This window comes from Garra rufa, chromosome 3 (genome assembly GCF_049309525.1).
Source record: "Garra rufa chromosome 3, GarRuf1.0, whole genome shotgun sequence".
NCBI lineage: Eukaryota > Metazoa > Chordata > Actinopteri > Cypriniformes > Cyprinidae > Garra > Garra rufa.
Window position 1 is genome coordinate 67,702,542 of NC_133363.1, and position 27,625 is coordinate 67,730,166.

Genomic DNA, 27,625 nt, shown 5'->3' on the forward strand with positions numbered 1-27,625 from the left:
AACCTTAATGTATTTTTAGTGTCAATTTAGCTAGCTATCTATAGCCATACATCCAAACAATATCTAACGTTACATAGGTCCTTGATTTTGTGTAGCCAGACCTTCAGACTGACCGCAGAAGGTCTGGGAACCTTGGCCACTTTAGGTGTGTGGAAATATCCCCACAATAACAGAGCGGTGTGTAAAACTCTTGGAAGTATTTTAAAGAGTCTATGCCGCGAACTTCACGCAGTTCACTTACTTTTAAAAATCTAGAATTTGGTTCATCTCGATAAACAAGACAGCTTTCCTCTTCTGTGAGGGGGTTTGGCATCATAGCAACTTTGTTTCCAGGCGAAACGTTAATGCAGTGTCCTAACTACATGCGATATGACACAATAAATGGTATCTTTTCCATGTTAATCTGCATTTTTTTTTTCTTAACTAGCCACTATGGCGATGTCTATTTTAGAAACTATTTCGAGCAACACACAAACTATGACAATTATAATCTCAGGTACTGATTATGTGCTTTATTCAATGTTAAAATTGTCTAATGTGAGTTTGAATGTCATATTGCATGACATTTATAGCCATACTGAAAGTAACAACAGATAGTTTACCTCAGATCTTGAAAATAAATTTAAGCAAACATGTACGTTAAAACTGCGAGCCCAACAAGTGTTTTCCATGACAAAGATGGCATCAATTACTCAGTATGTAGTTTTAATAATGTTAAAAAGATTTAATATTTATGCATTAGATTATAAGGTTGTCCATTTCAGTGGGAGTGCAGTGCACTTCTGCGCTTCTGAATTGCTGTGATTTCTGGTGTGAACAGTCCCAGTCATAGCGCCTTCATCAGTAGTTTTGGAGGAGGACTTGTGTAGTGGGCCTGTTGAAGGAGGCTCTGTGGCAGGAGGACGGTGAGAAGATGATCGCACTGATTCGGTCTACTTGTAGTCGAATACGGACTACAAGTAATGTTATACACTGTCAAGTCAATCATTAAATTTGTTGTGTTGCCGATCTTGTCAGCAATCATCTTGTTGCAAATATTGCATCATGTACTGTTGTCGTTGAGCCTGGTTAAATGCCCACACTTTTGATCTTTTCAACATCTTTTATCTCTCATGGGGTTGGGACACTTACAAACTACAGCTTCATGTGTGAGCCACATCTCTGGGCATAACCTAGTGTTTTTCCTTGTTGCCTCACCATTTGGGCACATCAAGCATGCTGCGTGCTTATTGGCTCACTGATGTTGATGAGATTAACCCCTTTGGTATAGAACTTTGGTATCGAATAAGATGTTTTTTGATACGCGATGACATCGAGGCAGTCCGGTCAGTGACTAAAAAGTATCAAACTCGATACCCAGCCCTACTAGGGATGGGTCACCATGGTTGACTAGTCATCCAACAACTGATTAGGCTTTTCGTAAGGTCATCTAGTGTATCTAGATGTTTATTTATTTGTTTAAGAAGGCGTGCAAAGTTCTACAATTCAGAACCCTGCAAACCCTGCGTTCTCTTTTTCTTTGTGTGCGGTCAAAAGTTTAACTTAAGAACATGTCCCTAAGAAACGTGGCCGCTCTTGATGGGATTAACCTGAAACCACCTAATTATACAGTGCATCCTTAAGACCAAAAAATTGATTAGGCGCCATACTAGGTAGTTGAGGAATCCTATTTATTTATGCTGTTGTTAATGCTTTAGTATTTATAGTTTCACTGATAGGTCTTTTTTGTCCAATCTGGACTGAAGCATTTGTGCCTGACCAAAAATTTGAGTAAAAATGGGAAAACATGTTGTGGTTGGAGATGCTTGACCCAGAACAGACCAGAAGAGTTCAGAACAGCCTGTGCCTCCTGGCCTGGAAGTAGGATTTCAGTGAGTAAATCTGTGCTTGTGTACACTGACTAAATTTAGAAGCTAGAATTTTTTTTTTTCTCCTTTTTAAACTGTCATGTTAACTGCTTACTTAATCTTTTTTTGAAAGCTCCAAGTCCAGAGAGCTTTACATGATGCCTTTTTATTTTAGGGATAAATGCAGGAAAAGTATTTTTGGGGTCAGAGGTGAATCGTTGTACTAGTTACTTAATATCACTGATTGATGTTCCACATTATTATTACATGGCCACAGAGTAGACTCCAATACTGCTGGATCAACTGTGTCTTTTCCTGTTTTAGAAAGCCTAGTTGGCCTCCCATCAATCCTTGATGTTTTTACTGCCTTGACAGGGTCTATGTAGGGCATACACAGACACATTTCAGCTTGATTTAACCACAGCTTTGTTTTATTCCCTCGTTTAAAGCCATAAGGTTCCCCTTTGGGTATTTTTGTCATAGTGTGAGATTCTTCTTGCCCTGTTGGGTGGAGAAGTGCTTGACTTGTAATAAGGTGCTAGAATTTCTCAGGACTAAATCAAGAGCATCGGTCGCCGTCACAGTCGCCGGGTCGGCGTTACAGTGTAACAGAGCTCAATTAATAAACACCAGCCTGTTATATGAAACATGCTTGTGGACGTCAGTGTGCCGTGATGGCTGCCAAATGACCTGAACATCAGGCTATGCAGCCTTTTTATGCATAGTTGAGTGGAATACAGAGGTCAAATGTTGACTTTGGATTTGTGGGAATCCTTTGTTCATATATAGCAGGACCCCACATGCAGATTGCATCTCCAGCCTGTTATTTCCCTTACTGGTCAGAATAGCTCACAGGGAGTGCAGACCACAGGGCTTGTAGGGTGTAATCCAGTAGTTTGAGTGGGTAAATTGGTAACCTGCATTAGGGCAGCATTTTAGCCTTGTGGGCAGATGGAAATGTGCAGATTTCTGTGTTTCTATCTTTAAATCAGAGTATGGAATGAAATACACCTGCTTGATGGAGCTTGCTAATAGATGGTTAGCTCACAAAAAACACAGACTAAGCTTTCCTGGTGTGGCAGTAAGCTTTTGTTTCTTTAACACACCCGTTTTTTTTTTAAATGGATGCAAACACGGTTTGTAATTAACACTTGGCAAATGCCAGATGGTAGTACAATTTTGTTTAGTGAATAAGTAGGCCAGTATCTTTGATAGGAACTGAAACATAATGTGGGTCCTTGCACCACAAAAACAGACTTAGGTAGCATGGATATATTTGAAGCAATAGCCAAAAATACATAGTATGGGTCAAAATTATAAATCTTTCTTTAATGCCAAAATCATTTGGATATTAAGTAAAGCTTAAGTTCCGTGAAGATACTTTGTAAACTTCCTACCGTAAATATATCAAAACCTAATTTTTATTAGTAATATGCATTGCTAAGAATTTGTTTTGGACACCCTCAGATTCCAGATTTTCAAATAGTTGTATGGTTTGTTAGTATAGGACGATATTTGGCCGAGATGCATCAATGGAAAGCGTATTTATTCAGCGTTTCATGTGTATTTTTATCAATAAAATTATTCTTATGACTACTTTTGTGGTCCAGGGTCCCATACATGATTTAAATCAAATTGCAAGAATGAAAATAAGACCCTCACCGATGTCAGTGAAGTGTAAGTCTATTAATAGCTCACACAGTTTCTAAGAACTTTTACCTCAGTTTACCAGTGACACACTATAACCTGTCTTGTTTGTCAAAGATTTAAAAGAAAAACAGATAAATAATTCCAAAAGGAAAATATATTTATATATTTGTTTGTTTATTTGTTGGATTTTTGCCTTTTACCAGTTAGAACAGTGAGAGGAAGTGAGAAGTGAGAGGAAAGCTGAGTAGACCTGGGACTTAACCCTGGCAAGCACTCAAAACACTTTTGTTATTGTTAATTAAAACTATTACCAATTTTTTTCAGTAATTTAATTGAAATAAAGATGAAATATAAACATTAAATGGAAAAACTTTAAACCTAAAAAAATTACTAAAATTAAAAGTGAAAAATAGAAATATTTAAAGAAAAACAAAACATATGTCATGTGGCATGGCGCTGTTTAGCTTCACAGACCTTTTCCGTTCTGTCTACAAAATGCTTGACTAGTAAAAAATAATTATGATTAGTAAAGTTTTTTTCAATTTGTTTTCCATTAAAAGATGGGATTGAAAGTTAATTTTAGACCCTGAATACACAAAAAGAATCTTTTGAACTTTTAAAGAAATTTCTGAGCTACTTAAAAGCCTCTTGCTGCAGCAAAATATCAAGTAAGAAAAGGTCTTGCGTTCAATACAGTATTGATATTCCTAATGCATTCCACTCTTATCAGATTCTCAGATGCATTGAAATGGCTTTCGCTGATCTGCAGAGACTCTAGTGATGGACTGGTACAGCATGCAAAAGTCTTGTTTTGAATTCAAACTGACCCCCCATCCCACCTCTCTAGCACCTCTAAAAATACATAATGTATCTTGAAGCCACAGATATGTGAGTCAGCCAAGGAGTTGGAGCCAAGCTAGAATGACATGTCTGGGTCTTCATGACCATCTGAGCCTTTCAGTCTCCTCTAATGAGGGTCACTTAACGTTATAACAGTCACCTTATTTCCATGTACCTAATAAAATGTTATTGCATAGAGTCGTTTTTAGTTATGAGGTCCTATTTGGGGGAACTTGCAAAAGCAATGAGCTGTAGCTCCCTTTTGGCCTCCCTGGAAATTGTTTTAACCTTATATTTAGGTTTAAAAACATCAGTTTGTAATAGTGAAACGATGTTTTGATGACTTACAAAATGACTATAATGTACCTGATGTTGTATGAATTTTCATAAAAACAAAGTTTCAGAAAGTGATATACACTAAGGATTGTGATGAATCGCCACATTGCTGAAACAGTATTGGGACATATTCTCTGTTCTGAATTCTAACTAACAAATAGCCACCTATCAATCACTCCATGGGTGGTTGTTTGGGACAGTGTGTGGTAGGGCTACACGATATTGGGAAAATATGCGATATTGGTGTTGAATATTGCGATAACGATATTTCTTGAGATATTACATTTCCCTAGAGAAATGCTTTAATAATTATTATTGTTATTATTATCTATTTTTTAAAATCTTTTATATACGTAATGATGATGCTAAAATAAACAGGTAATAGATATTCTTCTGTCATCCGAATTAAATCTAGTTCAGGCTAAAAAAAAATTGTCAAGGAAGTTTTGACTTTAAAACACTATGAATGACTTAACTCGGCAGATATTCTGATTTCTGGTTTGCTGTTACCATAGACCTGCAAACACAAAATGAATTGCTTTGAAACATTACTTTTTATTTACATGTAAGAGCATCTTAGGAGCACCCAATTTCTTTTTAGTAATGCACCAATCTTGATTCTTCATGGCGGATTCCAATTGCCAGGCAAATCAAATGGGCTGTTTCTGAAAACCTCAGAATCAATTTTTTTTTTTTTTAAATTACAGTATAAATAACAAAAAAATAGACAATAAATGCAGCCATATTCAAAGTAGACTACTCTTTCAATATTCAAAGTGCAAATAGAGACCGATATTTTTTTTTTTTTTTTTTTTTTTTTTAAGTATGATACAGAGTTATAGACAAATTTACAACTTATAGCCCACATTCTAACAACAGCCTAGATATTTTATCTAGCCTAATTTGCGTGCATTGGGGAGTCGCTCTCTAAACGTGGGGTATTAAAATTGCTTTTAAATGTGCGTAGCCTACGCGTTTTGCTTTTGGTTTCGTTTTAAGGATCGCGTGAAACTTTCGGCAGTGCATAGCATGCACTCTGCAATACAAGAGATTATTTTAACAAACCACTTGAAAGTCAGAGGACACCAACAGGATTTTGAAAAGCGTGTCCCCAGTGGAAAATACTCCCCTTCGTGAGTGGAACTCGGCCCCTGAGTTATCTTCTGATGTGAATGAATGCCGCGTTGTACAGAACCTTTTTACTGTCCACAATCAAAAATCGTCATACCACACACCCCTAATTGCAATACAGTTTGTGCAAATCCGGAACAGAGGTTTCAGAAAAAAAACGTCCGGTTCCTAGTTCAGCGGTGCGCATCGTCAGTGACAGGAAGACGGCTAATATCTCAAATCTTCATTAAAGGTAACAATAAAGATTAAGTTTAAATGGTTATGTAATGTTGGAGAGAACGGCGAACGCATCAGCTCATAGCAGTCTGTGCAGTAGTTAGGTTAGCAAAAGTTTTGTAAAGAAATGAAACTAGGTCGCACCACAACAATTTCTCGCACTCGCACAAATGCTCCCAAATATAATTTGAGGTTGTGCAGATTAAATTTTGGGAGCATAAACGGTGGCAATTGATTCCTGTACAGTTCTTTTTAGGCAAAAGTTCAGCGCTGCTGTCATTTTCTCCATTCATACTCCTGCCGTATTTATTTTTCATTCTCTGCTCTGAGCCACCAGGTTCACCTGTTCGCCCGTTCTAGCCAATAGCATTATAGAACCTACTTGGGAGGCGGGTATAAAGATAGTAAGCCCCCATCTGTTTGGTCAAATGAGGACAACCTATGCATGCAACGCACAAATGTTTGGCACATAAATTAAATGTCAATTATCGCAACTCTCTGCAATACTGATATCGCGTATACTAATATCGCAATAATGATAATTTTACGATATATCGTGCAGCCCTAGTGTGTGGAGTTATCCACAATTTCACACGTTAAGCTTCAGGTCAAAGGCCTGTCTGCATGTTTGGCTTTTCACCATCAACACTGTTTAAAATAACACTTTCCAAACACAGGTGAAATCTGCACATTTCTCTTTACAACATGTCTCAGAGGACATTCTCACCTCTGAGCTTAAAGTGTTGATTGTGATCAATTCTGCATCTTGCATATGAAGAAAGAAGTGAATGTGAATTCATTAAATATGTACATTATCTTGGCCATCATTTTGATAATGGAAGTATGTTTATGTGAGATATGAATAAAAAGCATGCTTATGGAATGTAAAGTAAGAAGTTTCGCGTGCAGATGCATTTAAGCGAGAGAGAGAGAGTTTCTCTTGATGGTAGTCCTTTCCTCCTCTAGAATGCTGATGATGGTGGTAAGAGCAGGCATCAATTTTCAGCACGCACTTGTCACAACTTTAACCCTTTCTTCTATTTTTGTTCTTTTCTCTCTGTCTCTTACTCTTCAGGTTCCATCTTGCTGCCTCCAGAGGACATCTTGACTGCCTGAATCTCATTCTTAATCATGGTGTGGATGTCACAGCCACAGATGCCACAGGTGAGGACTTTGCTCTAGATGGGCGAGTTTGAATACCAGGGAACTCGTATAATGAGAAAATATATTCCTTAAATTATCTTATCCTCTAAATGTAATTTTGTGTAAATTGTGTAAAACTGTCTGTTCAGCCTCCTTAAAGGAAAGGTTCACTTCCAGAATAGAAATTTCCTGATGATTTACTCATCGCCATGTCATCCAAGATGTCTTTCTTTCTTAAGTCGCAAAGAAATAAAGGTTTTTGAGTAAAACATTCTAGGGTTTTTCTCCATATAGTGCACTTCAATGGGAGCCAATGGGTTAAAGGTCCAAACTGCAGTTTCAATGTAACTCTGCACGGTCCCAGCTGAGGAATAGTCTTATCTAGTGAAACGATTTGGTCATTTTGTAAAAAAAAAAAAAAAAAATGTATACTCTAGCTCTGCGATGCATTACGTAAGCATGTCGGAAAGGTCACACTTTGCTAGACAAGACCCTTATTTCTCGGCTGGGGTCGTGTAGAGCCATTTGAAGCTGCATTGAAACTCCAATTTAGATCTTCAACCTGTTGATCCTTATTAAAGTCCACTATATGGAGAAAAAACCTTGAATGTTTTTCTCAAAAATCCAATTTCTATGCAACAGAGTACAGAAAGACATGAACATCTTGGATCACTTTGGGGTGATATACTAATCGGGACATTTTAATTCTGGAAGTAAACTTATCTTAAACGAATAGTGTACCCCAAAAAAATGTACTCTGTCATGTTGTTCCAACTTCCAAACCAATAATTTCCAAATTGAGGAACAGAAATGGCTCAGGATTTTTTAAAGATACCTTTTGGAATGGCTTTTTTGGTTGAACTATGGTTGAATGGTTTATTGGTTGAAACATCTCTGTAAATGTAAATGTAAATGATATAGCCACGCGTTCTTCATCAGAGAGTGAGTTTTTCTGGCGAACCTTTGTAAGAACAATTTTATGTGAAATTGGAATAGATGTGGTGCCTTTTTTTTTAGACTCTCACTAGACTAGACTCTTGACATCGGTCTCTACTGGTTATGATTGGTTAATCTAAAAGACTTTTGTTATCTAATGGCTTCTATTGATTTGTTGTTTTGTTCCTGTAGGAAAAAATGCCTTACACCTGGCAGCCAGAAATGCCCAGTCACTGTGCGTGCAAAAACTACTCCAGGTAAAACTGCTTTTTACAGTCAACACAGTTGTAAGGAGAAGTGTTCTCGCTGTGTTTTTGAACTCTTTTCTTTTAAAGCCAGTCAATTTCTGCTCTATTGTATCCTCTTTTTGATGTGAAGGAAAGGCATTGAATCAGATTTTCGAAGAGTATATATGAGGTCTTTTGAGGACTGTGATGAGTTGAACTTCAGAAAGATAATTATTTATGGCCTCCATTGTAAGGCTCTGCCGATACAATCTTGTATCAATGTGTCCTTGTTTTCTCATTATATTTGGTCAATACTTCTATTTTTCTAGTTATATTTATGATTTTTGAGTTGTATCATTCCCTGAAGTTCAATTATGCATTTTCTCAACAGTTTTTTCAGCACAGTCAAAGCTGTATCATTGAGATGCAGTGTTGAACAACAGAAAAGGCAAACAACAGAGAAGAGACACTTTATGAATCTCTTATCTGATGTTTCTCTGAATTTCTTCTCTATCACATATTTGCAATCTAGTTTTATAGTTTTATGGCAATTTGATGAATCATGTTGAATTATAATGTACAATTCAGAAGTTTAGGGTTGATAAGATTTTTAATGTTTTTGAAGTCTCTCATGTATCCCAAGTGTATTTATTTCATCAAAATATACAGCTGGTGTCAAAAGTTTACATCTGATGCTCCAGAAGGAAAAACCATGCATTAAGAGCTGGGGGATGAAAACATTTGAACAGAATGAAGATGTGTACATTTTTCTTATTTTGCCTGAATATCATATTTTTTCATTTAGTACTGCCCTTCGGAGGCTACAGAAGATTGTTGCATGTTTCCCAGAAGACAAAATAAGTTACATTTACCCTAATCTTCAAATTCAAAGTTTTCACCTTTCGTGTGTTTTTCCTTCTGGAGCATCAGTGAGCATTTGAACCTTCTGTAATAGTTGCATATCAGTCCTTCAGTTGTCCTCAGTGTGAAAAGATGGATCTCAAATTCATACAGTCATTGTTGGAAAGGGTTCACATACACAAAAATGCTGGAAAACCAAATAATTGGTGGGACCTGAAGGATTTTTCTGAGGAACAGCAGGCAGTTTAACTGTTCAGGACAAGCAAGGGATTCATGAACAACTATCACTAAACAAAAAAACAGCTGTGGAGCATTCAGGTATCAACACTGTATTAAAAAACATGAGGATGTAAACTTTTGAACAGGGTAATTTTTATAAGTTAAACAATTATTTTCTTTTGGGGACTATATGTAAACGTCTTTAATGTAAAATATCTTATTCAGGTCAGTACTAAATAAACAATAACATGCTTTTTTTTGTATGGTCCCTTTTATTTTCATTAAAAAAATGAACAATTTACTAATTTAAATTAGGCATTGAAGAGTATGTTTTCTGATTTGTGTACTATATCATAGGCGGATACCAAGCTCTACTTCATTGTCATCTGTGTGTTCAAGAAAGAGCTGCATTTCACAAACAAACAAACAAACAAACAAACAATTTGACCTTTATTGCCTTTATTACTATTGGTAAGCATATTCTAGCCCAAAGGCTCATAAACAAAGTGTAACTAATAAAGCAATGACCTGAGCTCAATTGCATAATGCTGAACCTGACATCCTGATTGTGAGAAAATTATGCTGTTTGAAGGTAAATCGAGCAGAGCTTGTTTACAGACACGCCGCTTAATTTCAATCAATTAATCCACAAACACATTTTGCAAGAGCTCTGTCTCTCTGCCGTCGAGAGTGATGGTGCTCGAGATAATTAAGATAGGAAATGATTCCTATCACTTGCTTGTTGATGACTATGACAACAGCGTCTTTGTCACAGTGACTTGTTTGTGTTAATTACTTTATACCGCAGGGAGCAAAATTAGAAAAATCTGACTCAACTAATTATGCAAAAATGAGTTTTAGTATCTGAAAGCTTGCCTTCGAAATCAGCTAATATAAAGCGTAATCCAACATAATACTCTGCCATGGGTGAGAGTATTTTCGCGGGTGTGTGCAGTGTTGACAGGCTGTCCGTACTGTAACCTGCCGTCTATATTTCTATGCCATCATCATGTGCAATCTGACACTGGCTCCTAGAGCCCATCAGATAGAGTTACGCAGGACACAGTTAGCCAACAGAACCATGTGACCTTGCTACTGGTTTTGGAGGCTGTTGCTAGAGCATAAAAGGTTTTTATAGTGACTGAAGTCAGAGGAGTTGTTTTGTTAGAGGTAGCAAAAAAGAGGTGGAGAAAATATTGGGCTTGAGAAAGTAGGACAGAGAGTGGAATATGGAAAGAGTAAAAGAGATTTTATAAATGAGGGCACAGGGGGTGGTGGGACTGAAGACCACTGAGGCCAGTATCTTAGCAACACTCCTTTGCTTGACCTGGTTTCACTTCTCGGGTTCAGAATCATTTCAAAGCTTCAAACTAGAGTCTCACACATCCATGTCATTCTGGTCTGTTCTTGATTTTTGTGTTCATCTGTTTAGGCGCAGGCAGTCATCATGGATGTTTTCGAAAGTTTAGCCTCATCCTCTGACCTTTTTAAAGCTTAATGGCCATGAAGTGTTTGTGAATGGCGTGACTGTGAGTGTGACGAGTGTTTTGTGTTTCAGCACAATTGCCCAGTGGGAAACGTGGACCTGCAGGGAAGAACAGCCTTGCATGATGCTGGTAAGCAAAAAAGCTTTGTACATTTTGAAGGTTTGCAGTCCTCTTTTCCATCTAACTTGGGGGTTTTCCGCTCCCTCCATTTTCTTGGCTCTTTCTTTCCTTCTTTTTTACTCCCTCCTACAACAAGTGGTAAAGCAGAGATGGAGGGGGGATGGAGGGAAGGGGTAATGGATGAACGCTGAATGTGATTCTTTGAGGCAGCTGCAGTCGTAATCAATAAGATGTAGTTCATGGGTGTATTTTCCTTCCCTCAGAAGGCTTTCATGTAAGATTTAGAGCTCTTGCTCATTGCCCAGTGGAGGTTTTGGATTTTATTTATTCATTTTTTCTTCTTCTTTTTTATTTTTGAGTGTGATGTCAGATGAGTCTACTGAATCTAATTTGCATGCTTGGGGGAAATGTTAAGGAATATTATTATTGTTTGTCTTTTCAGTTATGGCTGGCTGCTCCTCCAGTGTGAAGCTGCTCTGTGACAGCGGGGCATCAGTTAATGCCAGCGACTTTGTGAGTTAATATGTGGCTTGTGGGATATTTAATATCCTGATAACAACTTTATGTCTTCTCTTTCTTTTCACCTGGACAAATGTTCTGTTTTTCTATTTTCTCACAGATGTACTTTATCTTCAAATGTTCTCTCTGATTGGAGGTTTTTATGTCTTTTCTGTTTGAGTTGATGCAAATGTGCACTTTTATGTGTGTGTTTATAGGATGGTCGGACCCCATTGGTGCTTGCCACTCAAATGTGTCATCCACACATCTGTCAGCTGCTGTTAGAACGAGGAAGTGACATCACAATCAGAGACAAACAGAATAAGTAAATGTCACATTCATATTTCTCAGTAGTTGGTTTTATAGTTGGTCTCTTTTCTTGTTTTTCTTGCCCTGCTTTGATTTTATTCAACTACTGAATTTTCAGAGTTTTCTTTAGATTTTATCCACCTTATTTTTGTGTAAGGCTTCCAGTGTCAGATGCTTCCAGCTATTTTAGCTGCTTGATCATGCAATTTGGTATTTATTAGCATAATATTTTAATTTATCATCATAATCGTAAACACAATGGTTTACAGTGTTGGGGAAAGTTACTTTTAAAAGTAATGCATTACAATATTGCGTTACACCTTGAAAAGTAACTAATTGCATTACTTATGGAAAGTAATATTACGTTACTCTTTGTTACTATACGTTCTATTTGTTTTTTTAATAACACAAAACAACAAAAGTTATATTTTTGGCAACTCTAAAGGCCCTTTCACACCAAAATGAATATGCCTCAGAGTGAAGGAAGTGTCTCTGAAAGACTTAAAGGAGAATTTACTTCCAGAACATACATTTACTGATAATGTACTTGCCCCCTTGTCATCCAAGATGTTCATGTCTTTCTTTTTTCAGTCATATAGAAATAGTTTTTTGAGAAAAATATTTCAAAATATTTTTCTTAGTGGTGGGCCGTTATCAGCGTTAACGTGCTGCGTTAACGTGAGACTATTATCGCGCGATAAAAAAAATATCGCCGTTAATCTATTCTCAAAGTTGGGCTGGGAGCTGGGTCTAAACTACGCAAGTTATGATGACTTTCACCTTGATATTTTAGCGCGGATGACGTATACCTAGTCGAATTGCACTGTAGGGGGCGAGATTTATATATATTTTTTTATATATATTTAAAGTCCCTTCTTTGGCTGGGATTGTTTGAGGCCACATTTGAACTGCATTTTGAAAGTTCAAACTCAGGGGACCATAGAAGTCCACTATATGGTTATTTTCTTGACAATTTATATACTTTTTAACCTCAAATGCTCGTCTTTTCTAGCTCTGTGTGTACTCTGTAAACACTGGGTCGTCTTAAACCAGAATACACAAAGTAAACGTGCAAAGAAGATCAAACGTCCTTTACAAAAAAAGGTAACACAGTGATGTAAGACGAGTTGGAGGAAAAAATTAGATGGGAGTTTTCAACATACCTTAACTTGAGTACACTCAAAAAGTTAAAGTATATAAATTTTTTTTTTAAAGAAAATAACCAATATAGATAAGATACTAACCGCTAGATAAGACCCTTCTCGGCTGGGAATGTGTAGACCCCTTTGAAGCCGCATTTAAAAACTGCATTTTGGAAGTTCAAACTCGGGGGCACCATAGAAGTCCACTATTTGAATAGAAATCCTGAAATGTTTTCCCTTAAAAGACAAGTTTTTTATGACTGAAGAAAGAAAGAAAGACATGAACATCTTTGATGACAAGGGGGGTGACTACATTATCTGTACATTTTTGTTCTGGAAGTGAACTTCTCATTTAAGTCTTCCAGAGACACTTCCTTCACTCACTTTAAGTTCCTTGAACACTGAGTCTGAGATTTTTGTGTTCATCAAAATTCTCCAGACACAGAACGTCAAAACACCTCTTAAAATGCTTGCTACAGATGTGAAAACCCAGAAAATTGAACCCGATCTGAATGATCTTTTTTTATGAAGGATGACAGTTTCGGAGGCAGTGTATGAACGTGATTGACACAACGTGAGGGGTCGTATTTATTTTTTAACGTGTGACTGTCTGTTTTTTAACGTGTGATGTCAGTACTTACTTAATTGAAAAAGTAACTGATATTTTCTTGTAAATTTAAAAGTAATGCATTATTTTACTATTTACTTGAAAAAAGTAATCTGAATATGTAACTCACATTACTTGTAATGCATTACCCCCAACACTTATGGTTCATGGCATGAGCAGTTGAGCGCTGCACCTAGAGTGGCTAACGAATCTGAAATCCCCCAGTTTCATTAAGATAGGTTACTTTCATGTTTCAAATGAGATAAATAGAGAGATATAAAAATGTATTAGTGTTGTTCTTGTCCTAATAGTTCATTGGTGCATTTTTAAATGTAATATTTTGATGTTACTCTCAGTCATATTGAAAATGTGTTTGTATTCTTGTTTGTTTATTCAGAACAGCACTGATTCTGGGCTGCGAGTATGCATGTAAGGATGCTGTGGACGTTTTGTTGAAACATGGCGCTGATGTCACTGCTGTGGATGGTTTCAGCCATGACAGTTATCACTATGCACGGCTCAGCAAAAACCAGGAGCTTGTCTCTCTTGTCAAGAGTTATCTGGACAGCGCCACAAAAGGTTTTGTTACTTCCTGTTTTTTGTGATCTCTCTTTTATGTCTGCATCTGTTAGAGCAGTGCTTAAAATCATAAATTAAATGCATCTTAAACTGGAAATTTTTGTAAATGCATGAGCAACAAGATGTGCTTCACTGGCCCAAAGCATAGAACAAACACCGGATATTAATATTAGCCATATTACCTAGTCACTGTTAAATATGTCCAGAGATTGGGTTTGATTTGACGCACAATTTTATGGTTGGTTGCATTTTAGTGTTTCCATCGGTTAGTGTTTGTCACATTAGAACAGATAAAATTTTGCAATCTAATATACTGGTTGTTCAGTGATATAAGTATCGGAGGAAGAGGAGAAAGGAGAGGAATCTCAAGTTTTAAATTGAAAATAAAAAAGGGAGGGTGAAATCAAGCAGGTTATAATGTAGTCCTTTTCATTGCAGTTCCACAGTCCAAGCTTTTTGCCGATGTGTCCAGAGCAAGCACTCAAAATAGCACAGCGAAAAGAAATGATTTGCCAAGCAATTTCTAGCAATATTATTACTATCAGTAGACCACTATTATCACTGGAACAAGATATTCCTTTATCACCTCATTGCTTCCGTTGTTCCATTCCATTATCTTTTGCACTAAGTGAAGGTTTCTTATTTTTCATTCAAGTATGTTTATTAGAACTTTTCACAGAGAGGCTGATGAAAATGTCTGCCATTCTTGGTGTAAATCAGCTAAATGCAATTTTTCGTTAGATTTTTAATCCTTTCTTCCCCCTGCAGTTCACATTACTTTGTTGCATCACTTTTGGTATGAATAGGCCTTTATCAGGTAGTAAGGTTATAAAGATCAAAGCCCCAAGAGCTTATGCACACACTTCCTAAGATGAGTGTAGAACAGTGTCTTTTCAGCTTCATGCTTCAAAGTAAAAAAGAAGAGCTACTTATACATACCATAACTCCTGATGAAAGAAAAACATCTCAATCCTCCTGTATATATTTTTTTCAGTTGTTCCACGAATCATGAATTGCTAATTAATCATTATTCATTTGTGTTCACAGCAAAAGAGGCTGCCAAGATGGAACAGAAAAAGAGACGGGTATACACAGCATTTTCACATTTGTTTCATTCTTGGCATCTCCCTGCAGATGAGATTTAAAAGAAATGGTCACTGAGGTTAACCCCCTCTAACTGATTAACTTTTGTTAATCAATATGTACCAATAAATGTGCACCAATATATTTTCTAAGAACATACTGACCAGAAAAAGGCTACCTTGATTTTGCAATTTCACTGAAGCCGTTTAGATCAGCGAGTCTGGAATCATACAAATGGGTTTTATGATTGATGTGCAAAAAGCACAATATAGTTCGTTTCTCATTTCAGCACTTCTTTCATATCAAATGGGAAATAAATTATTTCAGGCTAATATAATTTCTTATCACATACCATGCTGTTTTGATACGCTAATCTGACTTTACCTGCAGTAGTGACTGCAGTGCTGTAAAAACTATTACACACTACTGCCACCCAGTGGTCAATGAAAGTAGAGCACAATGTCATTTTTCTCTAAAAATACCATATCCAGCATTTTTATGATTTAGGCAGTTTTATCCTGAAGTTCACTTATGTTAGTAAGTCATACTTTTTACATTTTAGAAAATGCCTTGAGGGCAATAAATGTGTTAAAGAAACTTTTAAGCTCAGTCTGTTATAATCGGGGATAATGGTGGAAACAAACTGCAGCCACTCATTTTCAACATCGATTTGTCAGAATGTAGAGCAGCAATTTCTGCTCCACAGCCAGAAATGGCACAGTTTTGCATTTGATCAATAGTGTTCTCTAGTGAATATGAATAACATTAGCCTAAATTTATAGTAACACAATTTTATTGTTGTATTGTGTTGTAAGTTACTTTTTTGAACTTGGAAACCCTTCACTGATCTCTACTCTTTATCAAGCTACAAATGGTTCTGCAATTATATTAGGAAAATCATCCTGAATATTTCTGTATGATTTATCATTTTTATATTTTATTTTGTAAATATAGTTGCAGTCTGTGGAGATGGTCGCTGAAACATCTAACCGTGATAAGATCATACAGGTGAGTGCCAGTCAAGTCTATGACTGTTGCCAGTAAATTATTCTTGTTCTTTATGATGTTGTTGTTATTATTAGATCAGGACATGTTTGCATGTCCAATTATAAGGGTTGTAAAACATTTATCATAGACAATTTTTTGCATTGCAAAATACATTAATACAAATGAGTGAGCAATCAATAACTTGATAAGTGCGTGCTTGTGTGTTTTAGGACTTGGAGAAAAAGAATGAGAACCAACAGGAGACACTAAAGAAGTTCCACCAGGAACAGCGAACGCTGCTGGATAAAGTTAGCATGCTTCAGCAGCAACTCAGTCAGGTATTTCTTCAGGCTTTTTGTGATTGGCCAATTTATTTGAAAGCCTGTGTACCTTACACAGGTGTTTTCAGCACTCCAGTAAATTGAAGCCAAAATAGTTATAAATGGCAATTTTATCTGAGCAGGCAGTTCTGTATTTACAGGTATATTGCAATAGTTGTACAGATATCTTGTGTAATACATATTCTCTGTCTCTTTCTGTTATTTCCATTTTTAGGAAAAGTCAACAGTGGAGGACATTCACAAGGAGGTAATTTGTGTGTTGTCCTGGAAATGCTTTCCTTCTGTCCTAATGACATTTGTTTATTTTCATTTTCATTTCTTCCAGTTTCTATTATGGTATTGATGGCGGGTTATCTATTTGTTTATTTATTAAGGTTGGGTGTAGTTGCAATTGAATATGCATTTGTATCTCTGTTTTGTACACCAGAAAGAACAGCTGAAGCGTTTACTTTCTGTTAAAGAGAAGGAGGATGGAGCCAGGGGCATAGAGACTGTGAGAGTCCAGCAGCGGAGCCATTTGGTCAGTAAAAATCTTTGCAATATGCTCATCAAGGACTGCTGCTGCTCGTTAACTCCAGATCCAGCAGTTCATGATTAAAGTTTGGTGAAATCATGAATAAATCTGCATATTTTTATTTTGCAGGGAGATTATCCCGGCCAGTCTGTGATCAAAGGTGATTTTGTCTTTTAAAATCTGGCTCTTCAGACTGATTAAGTATGACTCTTGATAGTACAGGCTTCAATATAAACAGTGTACTGATGTTGAAATAATGTTGGTTGTAAGTATGTCAGAAAAGCTTTTTTTTTTCTGTAAGTGAAGGTTTGTGTGTGTGTGTTTTCATTTTGGGTTCTTTTTTTCTGCAGGGAAAGACAATATACTAGTGCGGCAGTCACACAGCCTGGATTCTTCTCAGGTATATTTCAGTTTCTTTAAAATCATCTTAACATAAATGCCAAGAATTTCCGCTGAGGCCAAAAAGCTATTTAAACCATGCTAATGTCAACACATGCCATCTGGGATAAACTTGAAGTTCAGAAATATAAGAGGATTCATTTATAAGGGATTGTACTGCTACTAACAGATTTTAATCTGTAAAATCATGCCTTCAAGGAGTTTACTTCCATAACTAAAATTTACAGTTAATTTGCTCACCCCCTTGTCATCCAAGATGTCTTTCTTTCTTCAGTCGTAAAGAAATTGTTTTTTGAGGGAAAACATTTCAGGATTTCTATTCAAAGGTTAAAAAGTATATAAATTATCAAGAAAATAACTGATTTCTCTAGATAAAACCCTTCTTCTTCTGCTGGGATCGTTTAGAGCCTTTTGAAGCTGCATTTAAACTTCATTTTGGAGGTTCGTACTCGCGGGCACTATAGAGGTCCACTATATGGAGCGAAATCCTGAAATGTTTTCCTCAAAAAACATAATTTGTTTATGACTGAAGAAAGAAAGACATGAACATCTTGGATGACAAGGGGGTGAGTAAATTATCTGTAAAAAAATTTTTTTGGAAGTGAACTTTTCCTTTAAATACAAGTCTATCGTAAAAGTGTGGCATGCTGTCTGTTACTACAGAAGATTTTAATGTTTATTTTTACAAACAAGGTAATTTACGTTAATGCACTTAAGTTTGTACTGCAATAAAATACAAATGACCAAACCCTGTAAAACTTATAAATTGCAGTCAATGGGTAATAAAATATCCAAAATATCTCAATTTGTCTACATTAAACATTATAGTATATATATTTTTTGTATGTTAAGAGAGTAAAAATTTATTTCATGCCTGTAATGGGCTTTAAGTAATTAGTAATTCAATACAAAACTTATACACATTAACATTAAACAGTTTGTTATTAGTACTCTGTTTGTGCTTGTGTAAACACACAGGAGCCAGCAGTTCAGTCTACATATATAGATATCGTATTTTCCTTATGCAGTTTAACAACAGCATCAGACTTCAAGTGCAAAGGCTTAAATGTAAAATCAAGAATTGATTCCAAAGGTTTGCTGAGCATGCACAAGCTTTACATACGGTCATTTTACCCAAGGTTTGGTATTTTCGTTTTTTTCCCTTTCTTTTGATGTTCAGTAACGCAGTGAGCAGACTGGCTGTGTCAGCTGTGTTAGGCTTAGGAGAGGCAGTGGCAGTCAGATAAGTTGCTCTCTCTCATTTCATTTCAGAACCTCCATAGCCTGCAGTGTCAGAAGGGTTTATGATTTATTAGCGCTATTCTCTGAAGGGACGTACTATGCCTGGGATCAGCTTTTGGGCAGATGTGGTGGATGCAATTTTGTTGTCACATTAGCACCAGAGACGAATTTACTCTAACCTATGTTAGAGGTCACCGCACACATGAAAAAAGATGAAAAAATGCACCTACTAAAGTAGGATCAGATGTCTGACTTGGGGATGTGGCCTAGATAAAGTTTTCTTAAAAAGTTTTAAGCCCTAATGTGACCCCAAATGAGAGAAAAAGTATGGGAACCTTTCGATCTTCTCATCTCTTTTAAGGTTGGCTGTTGATTTAGATTTTTTTTCACCTAATTTTTTGTTCTAATATTCATGAGGAAAAGGAAAGCTGTGAAAAAAAATATATTATTTACAGGCTTTTCCACTGTGGCATAGTAACTATCAACGTAAAGCACACAGAGACTAGATATTCTGTTAAAATATTTTGTGTGATTAATAATGAATGCCTACTTGTGTTTGAATTCAGATCTTGCAGTCTACAGGAACGTCTCGATCTGTGACTCGACCTTTGGAGCTATCTCGGCCAGTGGCTGGTGAACCTGAGACGCTTCGTCAAGAGCTTGAAAGTGTCCGCAGACAGCAAGAGGCTGCACAAGAGGAGGTGGGCCACCTCCAAAAGGCTCTAGCATGCAAGTCTCAGGAGTGTGAGGAGCTGACCAAGAAGTGTGAGACCATCAAGCGTGAGTCAGATCAGCAAATACAAGAGCTGGAGGAAGCCATGGGAGATGTGCAGAAGCGAATGATAGACTCTGAGGCAAAGGTGAAACAGCTTCAGGCTCATGTGGTGGCGGTAAAGGAGCATCTCAGTAACCAGGTTGTTGATGACCTCAAAGCACAGCTGAATGAGGTGAAGGCAAAGTATGAGGGGGCTTCTGCTGAGGTTGGACGGGTCAGGAATCATTTAAAGCAGAGTGAGAAAGCTTTGGAGGAGTATAAGAAAAGTGAAGGGCTTCTGGCTGTGGAGGTTGAGAGGCTTACTGCGGAGCTGGGTGCAATGCAAGAGGACCATAAAAACATGGAGGAGATGCTCTTAAACATGGAGGGTCAATCAAAGACTGCAGAGGCCAGGTTGACCTCAATGGTTTCAGGAGAGAAGTTTGACAACATGAAGAACCTCCTAACCAATGCTGTGGATGAGAAGGAGCTACAGTTGGCTGAGTTAAGGGAAGATTATGACCGTGTGCTGGAGGAAGTGGCAGAGCTCCACCGTGCAATAGATGACCGACAAACTGTCTCTCTTCAAGAGCACGAGCGAGTCCGAGCTGCTCTAGAGGAGCAAAGCTCAAACCTGAAGAAGAAACTTGCTGATGTCACTGCAAAGTGTCAGTCATTAATATGTGAAGTGGAGGAAGGTGAGGATGAGAGAGAACTACTCCGAGAGGAGCTTCAGTTACTCGGTGACAATCTGAAGACCAAGTTTGTGACCTTGGAAAACCATGAGGAGGTGAAGAGGTCCATGGGACTTGCTGTGGAGGAGTTGAGGGTTAGGTTAGAAGAGGAGACTGAGAAGAGAAAACAGGCTGAGGAGCAGCTGCAGAGGCTGCAGGAGGAGAAGACCTCTCTTTGTGAGAACATTGCCAACCTGAGAAGCATGTATATCCCCTGTGAACGTTATGAGAGCGAGATGGCTGCGGTCACAGAGCGCAACACAGAACTGGAAAAAGATCTTAATAGCCTTCAGGATCAATACCAGGAGAAAGTCAATGAACTTCAGATTTTGGCAGCTGAAAAAGCATCACTGAAGCAGAATGTTGACATTGAGTTTGTCACAAAGAATGAGCATGAGAGAGTACAGATGGACTTGAATGAGGCTTTGGAGAAAGCAAAGATTGAAATTGCAAAGTTGGAGGGTGACTGTAGAGTTCGGGACGAGGAGTTACAGAAGGCGAAAGAAGGAAATACTACGTTGAAAGAGGAGTTTGAGAATGTGCAGGCCAAGTTAGAAAGTGACTATATCAGCCTCGTGGAACATGAGAGATTGAAAAGCACAATGAGCAAAGCTTTATCAGAAGCAGAGGGAAGAGCTCAAGATGCCTGCTCCAAGTACCAGTGTGCACAAGAGAGTGCATCAAAGCTCCACGAGGAAATTGAAGCACAGAAGAAAGAGTTGGATACTATTCAGGAGGCATTGCAGTTGAGGTTTGTTCCGTTGACCGCTATGGAGGAAAAAGAGATGCATTTCAACACCTCTCTGAAGGACTTGGCAGAAAAACTTGCTGAAATGCAGAAGATGTACAGTGATGAAAAGACCAAAGGGGAATGCCAAAAGCAAGAGAATGAAAGATTGAAAGATGAGATGGTATCTCTGCAGCAGAAACTTCAGACGGGGCTTGTGTCTAGCGAGAAGTACAAAGAAGTGGAGGATCGCTGCAAGGGCCAGGTGGAGGACCTGAGCCTAAAGCTGGTGGAACTGGAGCAGCAATACAAAGAGGTTACGATCCAGCGGGCTGAACTAGAGGAGAAAAATTCATTGTGCAACTCTGAGATCCAGAGTCTCCAAAAGAAACTGAACAGCGAGTATATCCATCTGGAGCAGTTCGAGGCCATGCAGAGCTCTCTGAGTGGCAGCTTGCAGGAGGCGCAACAGGAGTGCAAGTGCTTACGTGAAGCTCATAGACTGGAAGTCCAGCGTGTTCATGAACTAGAGAAACAGCTTCAGAGTCAGAGCTGTGATGAGGCCCAGTATAGCCAGGTTAAAGTGGCTTTGGAACGTGAGGTCAATGAGCTTCGCTTGGCGCTGCGGGAGGAGGAAGAAACCAGTGCGCAGAGGGCTGAGGACGTAGCCACTTTGCAGACTGAGCTTCTCAGAGCCACGCATGCTCTGGATGACCTCCGCAGCCATGAAGAGCAGGTGACCGAGCTCAGAGCAGAAAAGCAGAAGTTGGAGGAGGAGGTGCGTGAACTTGGTGATCGGCTATCAGGACTGGATGAGCAATATGAAGACCTGTACAGGGAAACAACTCTGGCTAGGGAGGGTGAAAAGAGGGCAAGAACAGAAACCGAGGCCTTGCAGGTAAAGAGTGCCTCGATTGAGAAGGAGATCAGAGATCTCAAGGAGAGATACGAAGAATCAATGAGCACCATTGGAGAACTGCAGAAGAGGATTCAGGCATCCACAGAGCAGACTGAGTTTAAAGACAAAAGGGTGAGATTGTTATATACTAATTTTGGAACTGTGGATGAGCTTATTCGATAAGTGCCTGATATTTCGTCTGATTATAAGCAAGGTGTTCTTCGTTTCAGATCACAGAACTGCTGGCAGATGTTGAAAGGCTGAAACAGGCTCTGAATGGCTTATCCCAGCTGGCTTATGCTGGCAACACGCCCAACAAGAGACAGACTCAACACATTGACACACTCCAAGCCCAGGTCAAGAGCCTCCAGCAGCAGCTGGCTGTGAGTAGCTCTGTGCACATGCACATACCGGTGGATTTGTTCGTAATTGCCCACAAATATGACATGCCATCACATTGGACTAAATAATACACTCACTTACTGACTGACTTGCGTTCATGATCGATTCTAAAGCCTTCTGTCCTATCTTTTAAGCCACTGGGACTAATAGAATGGCTCCAATATTATTTGTTGTTCTAAATTAAATGACCTCTTAAAGGGATAGTTCACCCAAAAATGAAAATTCTGTCATTAATTACTTCTGTTACATTAATTACCCTCATGTCGTTCCATACCCATAAGAGTGTCATTCATCTTCAAAAGACAAATTAATATATTTTTAATGAAATTCAAGAGCTTTCTGACTCTGCATAGACAGCATGTGATCCATGTGACACTAGTGGTTCAACTGTATTGTTATGAAACTACGAGAAAACGAGATTTTTTTTTTTTTTTTTGTGCAAAGAAAACAAAAATAGCAACTTTAACAACTTCTCTTCTGTGGTCAGTCTCGTTTATGAGAGTACCACAACGCATCATCAAAGACTGAAACAGAAGATAAGAAATTGTCAAATACAGTGTTTTTTTTTTGTTTTTTTTTGCGCACAAAGTATTCTCGTAGCTTCATAACATTAGGGTTGAACTACTGATGTCAGTGTCAGTGTTCGTTGACCTGTAAATCATACCTTTAAGTGCTATAGTACATGTGTAATTTAAGTCTCCTGAATGAATGATTCAATGATAAATAGATATATATGTATAATAAATATACACTGTGCACACACATATATAAACAAAAACCTCATTTTGGATGCGAGTAACCGCAATCAGTCATTGCCCAGCAGTAATTTGTATTGTTATTGTGAATTTTCACAGCTGAATTAATGTAAAAAGCAATACATATGTAGGTTTAGATGAACCCTATGCCTCCCACCCATCTCCTCCTATCTCAGGATATGTTTGTCTACGCATGTCAATTTTGTGAAATGTTGTGTTTTATTGAGTTTGCGTTGTGTTTACAATCTCATTAACCATCTAACCTTGCAAGACCTTTTTATCACACATGTATTTTTTTATTTTTATCTAAACAGGATGCTGAGAGGCAACATAGAGAAGTGGTTACAATTTATCGAACTCATCTTCTCAGTGCAGCACAGGTAATTGTGTGTGAATGCGAGTTGTGTGTGAAGGGTTTTCTTTTTCATTTTTTTTTTTTGCAGTAGCAGTTCCTTCTTTTTTGCTCTTAGGTCAAGGTCATTTATTAAACACTCTTAGGTATGTTACAGCGTATGGTTTTCTGCTTGCTATAGATGACATCCAGAGATCAACAATACTGTTATAGAGAGACACAGGTCATAGTCTGTAGTTGCATAGAAGTTTCTGAAAGCAATATATCCTGACTAAACACAGGTCACTGATTTTCTTTCAGGGTCACATGGATGAAGACGTCCAAGCTGCCTTATTGCAGATCATTCGAATGAGACAAGGTTTTGTCTGTTGAACTCAGCACACTGAGACCACACTGACTCCAATTCATCATTCACACAGTAACCTCCCAACATTTGACATGTCCTGATTAGGAGTGTTGTAAGCACTAACAATGTGTATCTGTAATATAGATTTGCTTAGTGAAAGTACTAGATCTAGCAGTAAGGATAGTTATACTTATCCAAAAAACATAAATCGCAAACATGAGTGGCAATGGATAATGATTTAATCACAAATAAGCACAAATATTGCTATCGCTATTGCTACATGTTCTAGATGCAATGGAAAGTGCAGATTGCTGTAAAGATGTAAACTGCACATTCAGTGATCAAGTCTCATGTACCTCCTTATTTCATGTTGAAATAACCTAACTACAGGTAGAAGAACATTCCCTCCCTCCACTCTTATAGCCTTGATCTGAGCTACATGTACAGTGTATTAATGAGAGATGAGAGATTTTGATGTTGTGTTCTTAGTCCAGCATTATTGTATCCTCTGCAATAGTTACAGTAATATTCTGGTTAGAAGAAGTAGATCTTTCATCACTAGGGAAACTAGCTTCCAGGCTTTAGTGGAGTGGTGGGTACAGAGGCACATCTTGGCAGACAATAGTATTACGTGAGAGCACTAGTAAAAAATCTTTTGCACACACTTATTTTGGAGGGTCCCAGAATTGTTATGGTCCAAAAGATCAGAGCACACCACTGCAGTTTCTTCGCACACGTCTTTTGCAGCTTTGCCCATGTCTGTACACTGGATCATTTGTTTCAAATGCGTGTGATGTATTTGGGTCAGTGGGTGTCTATTGTATGAGTTGATCTTTTACTGAAGTGTTTATGTAAAATTGCTTTGCTTCTGCAGTGACAGCGGCAGACTGCGTCTCATGAATGATCATATGAACGAAGCGTTTAACACTGAGAACTTTCATAACACTCAATCCCTCATGGTCCTGTATCCTGGCTGATATCGCCATCTAGTGGTGTGACTTGGCAGGCCAAGTTTGATGTGTGCTTTTGTGTAGGAGAATGTGATGCGGTTTAGGAATTTCTTCCCAAATCTGATTTATCACCTTTTACATGGCTTTGTAATAATTTTGATTAATGAACAACTTGTTTGTGGTAACTCTTAACAGAATTCAGCAGGACTGGAATAGAAAGGCACAATAATCTAGTCAGGTTTAAGAACATGACTATAGACTGACATACTTTATATTTTGTGGGGTTTTTTCTTCTTCATCTAAACGTTCAAATTATTCTTTCCAATTAGATATTCTAAAGTTAATCCAGCATTGATTAATTTATTTTGAAAATACCACCATAGTGCCATTTGGTTTGATTGGTATTAACTGAAGCTATTGGCTCTCTCATTTGGGGATGACTATTTGTAACGGATTCATTATTTATTAGTATTACATTCTAACTGTGCTCTTATGATTATCAGTTAGTCTGGTTTTTCTTTTTCTTTTAATGGATATTTTCTCTTTTTTGTTTTGCAAAATTGAGTCTAACATCAATAAAAGTGCCTCTTTTAGACTAAACCGGCTCTGTGCAAATGAATATGATTAATCCCAGCAGTCTCAGAGTGTCATGAAGTGAACCTTGCCTTTGGCAGGCCTTTCCAGCCCCTCACTCTCCTCGAAGTGAACGCACATGTTGTTACTTTAAAACCAATGAGATCTAGTTTGAAGGATCGTTTTTTTCCTCATGTGGTTTGCATTGATTTGTACCTTAGCGATTAACTTAGCTTTAACATGAAATAAGATTACAAATACAAAGAAAAGACTACTTTTCTCGTCAGGAAGGTCATGGTTTGTATTCTTATACAAATAAAACTGAATCAATGTTGTTTTTTCTATCTTGGTTTCATCTCAGCTGTCATTTTATATATTTCTAAGTATCTTTTCATCTATATGAACCACTATAAGATGTTGGAGGTCATTTTTCAAAGTTGTAAACTTGTCCCACACCTGATTAATTTCATATTTTCGTATTTTTGATTGTTTAAATGACAGCTCTCAGTTTGCCTCTGACTCCCTCTCCCCCCCGCTTGTCTTGCAGTCTCTTGTTTTTATGAGTCTGTTATTTGTGGCCTGCCCTGCATAAGCTGTTCTCAGCAATTATGGCAAATACAATTCAATCTGTTTGGAGCTTTCCCTTTAATCTCATTTCCAGGACCATAAGCAGAACCAGACATCCTCCCACCACTCCCCTCTCTTTGCCTTTCTCTCTACCATTAATCATGTCCATAAGGATCACAGTGGAACCCTGTCGTTTAGCTGGCCCCCTGGTAGGTGGGCAGACTTGGAGGAGGGGGGGGGGATCAACCCTGTTCGTGTTGCTTTAATGTGGTTAGTTGCTCAGTTGGTAGTCTTTGTGTCGTGATTCACGCTCACTTTGACCACAGAGCCCTTAATGTGTCATGCAAATAATTTGCTCCCTTTTTATCTGTCTGTTTAGATTTTGTGTGCATTTTGAAAGTTTTCTTACCTTGCCTACAACAAATGCAGATGTGCAAAACATGCCGTTCCTATTGGTTTCACCCTCTTATCATGCGTTGTGCTGGCTGGGCTTTCTGTGTAAGTACCTTTTAAAAGAATGTCATGGAAAACCCCATCTTTTCTCATTAGCCACCCTGGTTCGGTCACCTCTGCTCACCCCTTTAATGTTTTTGCAGAGGTCCCTGCACTTTGTTGCCTCAAAGTTCATTTATAGGATAACAGGGCTCTGGAGGACACATGGGGCTGATTTGGACTAGATGGATTCAACATGTCTCTTGCCCAGCTCCTCTCTGATCCTGGCCATGTGATCCATACCTCCCTGACCTCATCATCCATCATATAACACCTGGGATGAGGGGAAAAATGGTTGAAAAAATAAAAGAGACTCTTTTATTTTGTAGGATTTATTGGTTGGCCGCAGGAGACTCCCGCAACCACCGCCAGGCCACGGCTTCATCCGTTTATGCACGAGGGAAGACCGTAGGGGTGTGTTCTACCTCCATAAATGTGTTTGAGTTAAAAATAAACATCCTTGTTTGAGTGGGTCGGCACATGGCCGAAGGGTTGATTAGATCACACAGGTACAAAAACTCGATACTGTTGAGCACATTTCAAACGGACTCCTAAACCGCGAGGTAATTGTGCAGGAGGGGGTGTTGTACTCCGAAGTTGAAATTTTAAACTGCACGTTTAAACGGTTACATCTGAGCTCATTGTTGTTCTTTTTCCCTCATTAGCTCTTGGTTAACCACTAATGCCTTGTGTATCAACTCATTTTTACTTTCTCCCCCTTTTTCCGGTCAGGGCTCAACAAGAAACATGTGGTTGTCCTCTCTTCCAAGCTCAAGCTCTTAATAATCCCCAGGCTTCAATGGAAAATTGACTGCATTTCACATGTCTGCTAAGAGCTGACACATGGGGCTGTGTCCGTGGTTTAACAGAATAAGCCTGCGGAATTGATGGTTGGCTGCTTGGAAATAGTGCTGCAACTAATGTACTTTCTTGATTTTATAAAGCATTTGGTTTTGCTTGCTTTTCTCGCACTGCGGTGTGGGCTTGTGGTTCTTTAAAGGCTTGTTAAGAGGTAAATTGAGGGGAAAGGTGAGGAGAGCATTATGTTTTGCATTTTTGGCCATCTTCGTTAGCTGTAATTTTTGCTAAGGGCCTCAGCTGGTTGATGGTCTGAAGCCACTTGAGAAAACGCTGGTTTGCTTGATTCAGGTGGAGCTAATAAGAGTTTAGGAAGTAATATTTACAGTTGAGGTCAAAAGTTTATATACCTTGCAGAATCTGCAAAATCTATTTTACCAAAATAAGAGGGATCATATGAAATGCGTGTTATTATTTTTTTGTACCGACCCAAATATGAAATTTCACATAAGCCATTTACATAGTCATAAAAATGACCCTGTGCAAATGTTTACATACACTTG

General features: G+C 38.1%; 1 protein-coding gene across 1 annotated transcript in view; it reads left to right on the forward strand.

The window, feature by feature from the left end:
• Positions 1–25,549, forward strand: part of LOC141331761 (uveal autoantigen with coiled-coil domains and ankyrin repeats protein-like) — a 26,946-nt gene extending 1,397 nt beyond the window's left edge. The window contains exons 2-19 of the mRNA XM_073836790.1: positions 821–905; positions 7,096–7,184; positions 8,292–8,356; positions 10,965–11,022; positions 11,456–11,526; positions 11,730–11,836; positions 13,967–14,148; positions 15,196–15,233; positions 16,186–16,239; positions 16,449–16,556; positions 16,774–16,806; positions 16,987–17,079; positions 17,203–17,233; positions 17,424–17,473; positions 19,281–21,959; positions 22,058–22,210; positions 23,299–23,364; positions 23,637–25,549. Coding sequence (XP_073692891.1) covers positions 821–905; positions 7,096–7,184; positions 8,292–8,356; positions 10,965–11,022; positions 11,456–11,526; positions 11,730–11,836; positions 13,967–14,148; positions 15,196–15,233; positions 16,186–16,239; positions 16,449–16,556; positions 16,774–16,806; positions 16,987–17,079; positions 17,203–17,233; positions 17,424–17,473; positions 19,281–21,959; positions 22,058–22,210; positions 23,299–23,364; positions 23,637–23,708 — 4,034 coding nt within the window. The 3' untranslated portion in view covers positions 23,709–25,549. The remainder of the gene's footprint in view (positions 1–820; positions 906–7,095; positions 7,185–8,291; positions 8,357–10,964; positions 11,023–11,455; positions 11,527–11,729; positions 11,837–13,966; positions 14,149–15,195; positions 15,234–16,185; positions 16,240–16,448; positions 16,557–16,773; positions 16,807–16,986; positions 17,080–17,202; positions 17,234–17,423; positions 17,474–19,280; positions 21,960–22,057; positions 22,211–23,298; positions 23,365–23,636) is intronic.
• The last annotated feature ends 2,076 nt before the right edge of the window (positions 25,550–27,625 follow it).